Source organism: Monodelphis domestica, chromosome 6 (assembly GCF_027887165.1).
Source record: "Monodelphis domestica isolate mMonDom1 chromosome 6, mMonDom1.pri, whole genome shotgun sequence".
NCBI classification, from domain to species: Eukaryota; Metazoa; Chordata; class Mammalia; order Didelphimorphia; family Didelphidae; genus Monodelphis; species Monodelphis domestica.
The window spans coordinates 25064085-25076038 of NC_077232.1; the positions used below are offsets into that span (position 1 = coordinate 25064085).

An 11954-nucleotide genomic window follows, 5' to 3' on the forward strand; every position below is an offset into this window, starting at 1 on the left:
ATGCTTTATATTTGCCAAATATGCTAAGTACTGTGATAAATGTTTCATATTTATCTCATTCAATTCATGCAACAATCCTGGGTGACAGTTGGTATTGTTATTTCTATTTTACAAAAGAAAAATGGAACAGACAGATATAAAGTGACTAATACCACCCAGCCTGTTCACTGAAGCCAGACTCATATTGTAATAATTAAAATAGTGGAAGACATAAACTGTAGCAGATACAAGAGTGGATGGGTTAAATTGTGACTGCAGAAAATATGGTTTCAAGACAATGTCTTGTTTTAAATCAAATAATATAAAGTGGTCACCAGGGAAAAATTCCCAATTATTAAATGTACCCAAGTCAACTGGGTTTTATGGAGATTTTAATTCATACAAATGAGGAATTAAAGAAAGTGAGAGAGAATAAGAGAGGAATAAGTATGAAGGGCCTTAGCCAACATGGCCTAGACCTGAGTCTTAAGAGAGAGATCAGTCAGCCTTTAATCACTCACCACAAGATCTGTTCCAAGCAAAATTCTAGACACCAGTTCAGCCAGCTGCCATCTCCAGAGAGAGTTCCTCTGACTGTCCTGTGACTCAGCTTTTCCTCTCCTTATAAAGGAAATTTTCTCCTATGTCACCTCCCCTAAGTTCTCCCATCTACCAATAACAGTAGACATTTTTCAAAGGACAGACCATTCTTAATTCACACTTAAATTTTTGATTAATTTCACACCAGAAAACCTCTGAGTACATTTCTCTCCTCTTTGCTCCTTGTAAGTTCACAAGTTTCCTAACCTTTATAGGTACTTAGCACCCTTTTGTATTAGATCTAAAAATAGGCACAGCTTAAGAACTTTTTGTCTTACTATAAGTATGGGTTTAAGTATCTTTCATTGTTCAGCAAGGAGTTTCTTCCCCTAAAGCAGGGTTAAGTAGGGGTGGAGTAGAGATCTCACATTCCTGATCTAAGTTCCTTCATTGTTTAAAATGGGGAATGGTCTTAACCCAACCTTATGTAGTAGGATCTGAGAATTTTTAATGTTCACAATATCCACATCTTCCTAATGCCAAATCCAATGCTTTCTTCATTGCCACCGACCTGCTTTTTTCTGTAAATTCACAATGATAGTAAAGACAATATTTCATATCAATCATCATTCCCTACCCAGTGTTTAACATTAACCCCCTGAATATAAAATGTGCGTCAATTCTATTTAGCATAAAATCAAGTAAAAATTCTTATCCTAATTTTAAATATTAAAAGGCTTCTTTTGCATTAAATTTACATAACTCAATTTCTTTAAATTTTTGTTTTTAATTAATTTAGACTATTTTTTCTATGGTTACATGATTCATGTTCTTTCGCTCCCCTCTTCCTCCACTCTCCTGTTACCTACGAGCAATCCTATTGGGTTTTACATGTATTTTTGACCAAGACCTATTTTTATATTATTAATTTTTGTGACAGAGAGATTTTTTAGAGTTTACATCATCAGTCATGTGCCCTTTGAACCATGTGTTCATGTAGTTGTTTTTCTTCTATATTTCCACTCCACCTGTTTTTTTCTCTCTATGTCTATAGTGTTGTTTGCTGTCATTGCTTGTACAAAGACTTTATAATTTAATGTAATCAAAATTATTCATTTTACATTTTGTAATATTCTCTATCTCTTCCTTGTCCTTAAAATCTTACCTTTCCAAGAGATCTGACAGGTATACTATTCTAAGTTCACCTAGTTTACTTATAGATTCTTTCCTTATATTTAACTCATTCACTCATTTTAAATTTATCTTTGTGTAGGGGTTGAGATATTCATCTAAACCCAATCTCTCCCTTCATGTATACCAATTTTTCACAGCAGCTTTTGTCATCATATCATCTGCAAAGAGTGATAGCCTCCCCATTGCCTATTTTAATACCTTCAATTTATATTTCTTCTCTTATTGCTACTCTTAGTGTTTCTAGTACCATTTTAAATAATAGAAGTGATAATGTGCATACTTGCTTTCCCTTCTGATGTTATTGGAATGGCTTATAACTTATCCCCATTGTAGATAATGCTTGCTGATGGTTTTAAATATATATTGCTTATTATTTTGAGGATAGACCCATATATTCCTATAAATTCTAATGTTTTAATTAGAAACAAGTGTTTTATTTTGTCAAAGACTTTTTCTGTTTTTACTGAGATAAACATATGATTTATGTTGGTTTTCTTGTTTATATGATCACTTATATGGATGGTTTTCCTAATATTAAACCATGCTTGCATTCCTGATATAAATCCCACCTGATCCTAGTGAATAATACTTGAGATCACTTGATGGAGTCTTTTTGCTAGTATTCTTTTAAGATTTTCACATCTGTATTCATTTGGCATACTGGTCATTAGTTTTCATCCTCTGTTTTTATTCTACCAGACTTTTGAATCAATACCATTTTTGTTAAATGAATAGAATTTGGTAAGACTCAGAACATTGCTTATTTTGTCAAGTAGTTTGTATAGTTTCGGGGTGTTAGTTGTTCTTTAAATGATTGAAACAATTCACTTGTGAATCCATGTGACTTTGGGAATTTTTGCTTAGGAAATTCCTTGTTGGCTTGTTCAATTTCTTTTCTGAGATGGGATTGTTTGAGAATTCTACTTTCTCTTTTTTAAATCTGGGCAATTTATATATATATATATACATATATATATACATATATATATATATATTTATAAATGTTCACCCATTTCACCTAGATTGTCATATTTTGCCATATAATTGATCAAAATAGTTCTCAATAATTACCTTAAATCTCATCATTCAAGGTGAGGTCACCATTTTCATCTTTGATAGTGTTCATTTAATTTTCCTCTTTCTCTTTTTATTAACCATTACTTTATTTTATTTGTTTTTTCAAAGTACTATCTCCTAGTCTTATTTCAATAGTTCAAGAGTTTTTGTACTTTCAATATTATTAAGTTGTCCTTTGTTTTTTAGGATTTCCAATTTGGTGTTTACTTGGGGATTTTTATTTTGTTCTCTTTCTGTTTTTTTTTTTAATTTGCACACCCAATTCATCAACCTCTTCTCTCTCTGATTTCTTGATATATACAATCAGGAATATAAATTTACCCCTGAATACTGCTTTAGCTGAATCCCATAGATTTTAATATGGTGTTTCCTCAGTGTCCTTCTCTTTGATGAAAATGTTAATTGTCTCTACGATTTGTTCTTTAACCAACCAATTTTGGGAAATAATATTATTTAATTTCCAATTAATTATTATTTGTCTCTTCATGTACCATTGCTTATTTTAATTCTTGAAAGTTATTTAATTTATTAATTTAGAATATTTTTCCACGGTTACATGATTCATGTACCTTCTCTCCCCCTCACCCCTCCCCTTTTCTGGAGCCAATGAGCACTTCCCCTGGGTTTTACATGAACCAACTAATTATAGTTTTTATTGCATTATGATATTAAAAAGGTTGCATTTATTACTTCTGCATTTTTGCATTTCTTACAAATGTCTTTGCCCTAGTAAATCAATCTTTGTGAATGTACCATGTCACACTAAAAATAAGATGTATTCCTTTTTGTCCCTATTTATTTTTCTCCATATATCTATTAACTCTAAATTTTCTAAGACTTCATGCACAACTCTTACTTTTTTCTTATTTATTTTTTTCTTTGATTTATCTAGATGAGATGGAGGAAAGTTAAGTTCTCCTACTAGTATAGTTTTATGATCTATTTTATCCTTAAGTTCCAACAGTTTCTCCTTTATAAATATGGATTCTATTTTATTTGTTGAATACATATTGAGTACTGACATGTCTTCATTGTCTATATTGCCTTTCCCCTGTTTCTTATTTACCTTGTTGTGATTCTCTTGAATTTTGCATTTGGATATCAAATTTTCCATTTAGTTCTGTTCTTTTCTTTATAAATTCTTGTAAATCTTCTGTTTTGTTAAATGCCCTTACTTTTCCCCTGAAAGTATATAGTAAGTTTTGTAGAGCAGGTGATTCTTGCTTGTAGACTCAATTCTTTTGCCTTCTTGAACATCACATTACAAAACTTTCAATCGTTTAGTTTGGAAGCTGCCAGATCCTGTGTAATACCTACTGGGTCTCCTTGATATCTGAATTGTCTCTTTCTTTTTTTTTTTAAATATTATTTTATTTGGTCGTTTTCATACATTATTCACTGGAAACAAAGATCGTTTTCTTTTCCTCCCCTCTCCTCCCCCCCCCCCCCCCGCCTTTCCCTCTCCCATAGCCGACGCATGATTCCACTGGTTATCACATGTGTTCTTGACTCAAACCCATTTCCCTGTTGTTGGAGTTTGCATTATAGTGTTCATTTAGAGTCTCTCCTCAGTCTTATCTCCTCCAACCCTGTGGTCAAGCAGTTGCTTTTCAGCGGTGTTTTTACTCCCACAGTTTATCCTCTGCTTGTGGGTAGTATTTTTTTTAGATCCCTGCAGATTGTTCAGGGAAATTGCATTGATACTAATGGAGAAGTCCATCACCTTCGATTGTACCACAATGTATCAGTCTCTGTGTATAATGTTTTCCTGGTTCTGCTCCTTTCGCTCTGCATCACTTCCTGGAGGTTGTTCCAGTTCACATGGAATTCCTCCACTTTATTATTCCTTTGAGCACAATAGTATTCCATCACCAACATATACCACAATTTGTTCAGCCATTCCCTAATTGAAGGGCATCCCCTCATTTTCCAATTTTTGGCCACCACAAAGAGCGCAGCTATGAATATTTTTGTACAAGTCTTTTTGTCCATTATCTCTTTGGGGTACAAGCCCAGCAGTGCTATGGCTGGATCAAAGGGCAGACAGTCTTTTATCGCCCTTTGGACATAGTTCCAAATTGCCCTCCAGAATGGTTGGATCAATTCACAACTCCACCAGCAATGAATTGTCTCTTTCTAATTGCTTCTAATACTTTCTACTTGGCCTGTAAGTTCTTGAATGTGACTATTAAATTACTGGTGGTTGTCTATTGAGGATGCAATGTAGTGGGTAATCTATGGACTCTTTCAACATCTATTTTACACAATTGTGAAAGAATATCAGGGCACTTTTCTTGGATATTTTCTTATAATATGATGTCAATGGTTTCCCCCCTGCCCAAGATTTCTGGTAGAATAATAATTCTCAAAATGTCTCCCCTGGACCTGTTTTTCATATCAGTCACCTTTTCAATGAGATATTTCATGTTTCCTTCTATTTTTTTCATTCTTTTGATTTTACTTTATTAATTCTTGTTATCTCATGAGATTATTAATGTCTACTTAATTAATTCTAGTCTTTAAAAACTGATTTCAAGCTATGATCTTTATATTTTACATTTTGGTTTGGTTTATCCTTCTTTTCATGGTTTCCAACAGGTCAATTCTGGTCTCCAATTTGCTTATAACTTCATTTGTTTTCTGTGCCTCTTTTTCTATGTAGGCAATTTTGTCTTTTAAACTCTTATTTTCTTTTTGGATTACATTCATTTCTTTTTCCCACTTTTGTTTTCATTTATTTCTATCTTTCTTACTTGCTTCTGTAATAAAGAGATAATCTCCATAAAATATTTCTGGTTGTGGTAAATGGGGACAATCTGACATGTGACTGTGACTAGAGAGATACTAGGGGAAGCTTCAGGAAGCCTAGTTATAAATGAGATAGGTACTACCAGGGGAAACCTGCTATGTTGCTAGAAGGCTTACTCTGGGTTTGCCTATTGATCACTATTGATGGCTAATAGATCAAGATATTTCCTACCCTTTCTCCTCTCTTCACCTCCCAATTTCCACCCATGCCCTTCTGCTTCCCTTTCCCCTCCCCTGGTCTTAGTCAGCCACCTTCTAATTAACTCAGTTAAACTATGAGATTTCAGAGAAAGATTCTTTACTCTTCCTTTCGCAAGTAAAGGGGCTTATTGGGAACAGCAGGATGGGATTAAGGTGAGAGGGATGAGGCTTGTCCCTAATCTACAAGGAAGGGTTATGAAGGTTTTGGGAAATGTCAGTCTTGTCACAATTGTGCTTCAGGGACAGTCAGATAGATGGAGGACAACAATTAAGTCTTCTTTCTGCTTCCAATTACAGAAAACCACCAACAAAAGTTAATTTCTTCTCAGCCTAAGTCCAGAATCCCCCCTAATGGTCCTTCAGTCTGGGACAGAAGCTAGCAGTGATCAGTTATCAACCTCTTCCCCCTTCAGCCAGAAGCCAAAGAAATGTCTCTCCAAAACCAAGAGAAATAACTCAAAGCTAGAAATTCCAGCTTCTTCTCCATCACTCTGTCAGAGCCACCCAGGTCTCTCCTTGGTCAGTAACCCCAGAGAAGAAGTCTCTCCCTTGGTCAGTAACCCCAGAGAAGAATTTTTCTCAGTTCATCTCCTCTAGCCAGGCCCAACTGCCCTTCCTGATAACATTCTGTTTTGGGATGTACCCCTTGAATGACAGATCAGGTCCTTTACTTTGGTTTGCATGCTTTGTTTCTCTTGTAAATCCTCTCTTCCTTCATTCCTCTTTCACAGACTTTGAACAACTTTTTTGAGTTCCTCAAGAGCTTGTGAACAATTTCCATGTTATAGATAGTTTGGATATGTTTGCTTGTTTGTAAATCTCTGCTGTTACTTCTACAGTTTGCTCTTTATCTTCATAGAAATTATCCAGAGTCAAAAGCTTTTTCTACTGTTCCTTACATTTTTTGATACATATTGATTAAGTTTCCTGCATGTTTGTGGACATTGCTTTCTGATATTCTGTCTCTCAGGTCTTTGCCTTGGTAATATCTTTGAGGCAATTCTTTGTATAGTGTACTTTAAACCATTTTGGCCTCAGGCAATTTCCCTGATGTCTCTACTGTGGCCAATCTTGTTTCTGCCCAATCTCCACAATCTGATTCCTATGTTTCCTCCCTTCAGTTTTGTGTACCAAGTCTTGCTTCCATGTCCTTGCACTGTCCTCAGAGAAAAATATGAGTTCAGCAAGCCCAGAGAATTTAGAGATTGCCCAGTACTCGCTCTGACTCAGGAATGGCAGGTAGTGTGGGGGAGTGGTGATCATCTTGAGCTTTGATAAGTTTAGTTTTACCCCTTGATATCATGAAAATACTGAAACACTCATTTACTTTAAGGGTGTATCCCATGAGAGAGCCCTTTTACTCATCTGATTTTGATTTTTGTCTTTTTGAGACCCTTTGTATTGATCAGGTGGAAGAAGATTCAGAAAGGTCTTGCTACTTGGCCATCTTAGCTCAGCTCCCCTTGGTCTTTTTCTATTTAACAAATGTCTCTTTTGTATATAGGTGTAGTAGCAGTACTCTTACATTAATAAAAATACTTTTATATTTTGGGGAATGTAATTTCAAATTGCTCTCTATATTAGATGGGTCAATTTACAACTCCACTGAAAGTGCATTAGTTTTCGTAGTTTCTTACATCCTACCTGATATTTTTCATTTTCCTTTTCTGTCTCATTAGTCAATCTCATGATCTCAAAATTGGATTAATTTGCCTCTTTCTCTAAAAAAAACTAAATAGCTAGATAGATAGATATAGATAAATATATAGATGCATAGACAGATAGATAGAAAGATAGATAGATTGGATTCCTTTATCTGAAATCTGCCTCTTCATATCCTTAACAATTTATGATTTAGGGAATGATTGGATAGTTTTTTTTAGATATTTTCTTCAGTATTTTTGTGCCTCCTATACCAAGCTGCTGACTATTTTTTCATGATTTTTCCTCATCTTTTATTCTCCCTTTCTTATTTGGTTTTTTAAATCATATTTGAGCTCCTCCCTTAATTCTTTTTCAGTTTGAAATAAATTCATATTTTTGGAGACTTGAACAGCAGTATTGACTTTGTTGTTTTCTTCTTAGTTTATGTTTTTTTGTCTTCTGTCACCAAAATAGCTTTCTATGGTGAGGTTCTTTTTTAGATTTTTGCTTATTTTCCAGCCTTTTCCTCTCATTATTCTCTTTAAATGATTAAAGTTTGATTCTATACTTGTTGTGCAGATAATATTGTTCCAAGTTTCAAGTGATTTGTTCAGGTACTGAAATAACTAGCTCTAGGGTCTATAATCATTCAGTTCTTTTGAGGTATTTTGTTGGTAGAAAAGACATGTTTAATACATTCCTGGCCTCTGCTCTGGTCTGTGAATAAGTACATGCACACTTTTATTCCTTAGAACTATGTCTAGGATCCCCAGTTCCCCTGTGGCCCCATGTGCTGGTATGGGCTAATGCCCCTTCTTCTCACATTAGGTCAGAAAAGCATATAGCTGGATCTGTGTATGGGCAATGTGCCAAGAGTCCTACATCTAGAGCCAAGAAAGCAATCTCTCTTTCTGAGCAATTGTTTCTGAGCAATTGTTCAAACCGCCTTTCCATCTGTGACTGAGAGCTTCAGAAACTTCTGCTATTGATTCAGCTGCCTCCAAAGCCTGTTGCTGTGGTGGGACCTGTGCTGATTTGTACTTGACGTCCACTCCAGTTCATTAGATTTTTGGTATCAGCCTTCTATGTTTTTTTGGGCAAAACATTATGTATATATGAAACGTTGCTTTGGAAAAAGAAAATCCCGATAGACAAATCAAGTTTCAAATCCTAAAAAGTATTTCATCAAGTAAAAGAAGAAATAGAAAATTCTTAGTAAACTTAGTAAACTTCATTAAAAGAATAACCTATGTGTAAGACACTCTCAAGATTTCTTGTAAGAAATATTTTTTATTAATGACATCAAAAGTGATGAGTTTATAACTAATTTCTTTGCTTTTTGATATAAACTATCAACTTTAAAATAAATCTTTGGGCAAAAATAAACAAAGACAAAATGTAATATAAGTTGTAATATAAGTGAATTGTGGTTTCTAGAGAAAAAACTGATCAATACCTTTATAAATCAAACAACACAATCCAAATATTGATTTCTTATATTTTTATATGTATTCATATGGATATTTACACACTTGTATATATTCATACACATAAGTATACATATATTTATATAAAGACAAATATGTGTTTCACGTTATGTTTCTGATCTGAAAATTTCAACATTTTTATATAGAAAACAAATAAAATAATCATTATGTGCCTGATATATGTTTACTGGTCAAAGTCAACCCAACATTTTTGGATTCTATTCCTAGACAATCAAAACTAGTCTTCAGGTTGATATGCCTTATCATTTAAAAATAATCTATATTTTATTCCATGAGTTTGAAACATTATTTTAGGAGTTTATAGACTTTGATTTGCTCTTATTAAAAAGTCATTTTGTAAAAAAAAAAAAGTTAAGAAATCTTGCAATAGGACCTAAAAAAGTAATAATAGCATTGTAGATCTAAAATAAGAATCTCTTAGGAACTTATCTAGTTCAATATGTAATTTTAAGCTATGTGGTACATGAGTCCTAGAGGAGTCAGAAACCCAGAGGTGTTAAAAACCAGAGCCACTGGACCCAGGCTTCCAATAACGAGAGAGTGGGACTGTCTCTGTGCATTGACTTTTCCACTTAAATCTTCATGCACAGGTGTCTTTGTGCACAAAAACACACAAAGACAATCGTCATCCTTGGTTACCGAGAGACTACTACATGACTCACCCAGATATAGAAGAGTAACATGTTTCTAATTCAATGTCTGTTAGAATAGACTTCTATCTAAACTTCCATGCTTGAAAAACTTATTCTCTTAGTAAGTTTACCTTATTTGATGATATGTATTGGTATCTTCAGAAAGAAAGATTAAAAATAACACTTATCCAATGACATTTTCTTCACCAATATCTTGAGATTCCAAGTCATATTTAGATGGCTATTATTTTAAAGTCAAGTGCTACATTAAGTCTAAAAGATTCAGTGTTCAAATGGGAGACTAAAAAGGCATAAATGAAAATGTCATTAAATTATTCCTCCACTGATTTAGGTTTAAATTAACTGCTGATGAACAGGAAGTTCAGAGTGAAAATTGAATGGAACATCTTGGAGTCTATTAGTTTTAAATTAATCTATATAAATCTAGTAATGGAAATTGATTTAAATATCTGGGTAATTAAAGAATAAAGAATTAGAAAGTCCAATGGAACCAACATAAAAAGTAATTTCAGGAGATGTCATATACTCATATATGCATAAAATATATCATATGTATATAAATATGTGCATATATACACAATTACATGGATGTTCTCCTTTAGCAAGAAAATCCTAAGGGGGGTCATTAAGAATGAAATATGACTGAATCATTTGAAAACCAGAAATGTGTTTATCTTTTTTTTTCATGTTTAATGTTAATGGAAAAAAAATCGATTGTTTGAGGGAAGGTGATATCCTTTAAAACTTATATAACAACAAAATTGAGATGTAATAAAATTTTTAAAAATGTATTACTTTAAGGAGAGGAAAAAACAGAAATATGGACAAAACAAAAGTTTGATATTTATAACTGACTTCCTTCAATGAATAGTATTTTAGTTTTCCATTTCTTTTTTATGTCACATTGTCCAGACAATTACTCTCCCTGCATATCAGGAATTATATTTCATAAAAACTTTTAATCATGAAATTACATTTGAATATCCAGATCATTTTTCCTTCCATAAAATATCAGAGAAAAATTAACTCATATGTTTTACATTTCCTTTCCCCCATTTTTTTTTACACCATACTTTTCTCATGGTATTTTTCATCTCAGTATTTCTCAGAGTGTAGATTAGAGGGTTGAACAATGGAGCAATGATAGTGTAAAATAGAGCAAATACTTTATCCTCAGGGTAGGTGGTGGGAGGTCGAAGGTAGGAAAAAATTGCAGGTACAAAAAACAAAATGACAACTGTGAAATGAGATCCACAGGTAGAGAGAGCTTTCCGCCTCCCTTCAGCTGAATGTGTGCGAAGAGTCCATAATATAATGGCATAAGAAACAAATAATATCACAAAGACTCCCAAGGCAAATGTCCCTGAATTGAGGACAAGAAGAACACCAGTGTTGTAGGTGTCTGTGCAGGCAATTTTCAGTAAGGGGAAGATGTCACAGAAATAGTGATCAATTTCATTGGGGCCACAGAAGGGTAACTTAAGTGTCATGGACAATTGAGAAAAGGAGTGGACAGCTGCACCTGCCCAAGCAGCTAAAATAAGAAGGTTGCACTTCTTCCTGCTCATGATGACCATGTAATGGAGAGGTTTACAGATGGCAACATAGCGGTCAAAGGCCATTGCAGTCAGGATGAGTACCTCGATACCACCAAAGAAGTGCATAGAGAAGACTTGGAACATACAATAGCCATAAGAGATGGTTTTTTTCTCAGTTAACAAATCTGCAATTAATTTTGGTGTAACAGTGGAAGTATAATAGATGTCCATAGAAGATAAGTGACTAAGGAAATAGTACATTGGTTGGTGGAAAAGATGACTACAATAAATAGAGATGAGGATTAAAAGGTTTCCCAAAATGAGACTAATATAACAGAATAAAAAGAAAAAGAAACAAAAAATCTCTATATTTGGGTCATAGGAAAGTCCAAAGAGAATGAACTGTGTGACATTGCCTTTAGCTTCCATTTTTTTCTTTTGGCATATTATAATCAGTTTTAAGTTCGATATCTGAAATAAGGAGAAATATTATTTTAGTGCAGTTATATTCATGTAAGACATCATTCACTTTCTATGGTTATGATTATTTTCACTATTTTTATTAAAAATAATATTTAAGAATATTCAAAGGCAAGAAAATAGATTCATAATAATATTCTTTGGTATCATACTAGGAAGCTTAAAAGAATAGAATAGAAAACTTTGGCATGTTAAGATAATTGTCTTTAAATATTTAGGTGGCAATCATGTGGAAGAGAATGAATATAATATATATATACAAAAGTATATACAGAGGTACAAGTATGTGTACATGTGTATCTGCTGTGATATATATATATACATATATACAT

The 11954-nt window shown here is 33.5% G+C and overlaps 1 protein-coding gene across 1 annotated transcript; it reads right to left on the bottom strand.

The window, feature by feature from the left end:
- Positions 1 to 10626: 10626 nt before the first annotated feature.
- On the bottom strand, positions 10627 to 11571 carry LOC100020170 (olfactory receptor 4P4-like). Its single transcript, XM_001372736.3, has one exon. It carries the CDS (start codon positions 11569 to 11571, stop codon positions 10627 to 10629), a length of 945 nt encoding a protein of 314 aa, XP_001372773.3.
- Between the last annotated feature and the right edge of the window lie 383 nt (positions 11572 to 11954).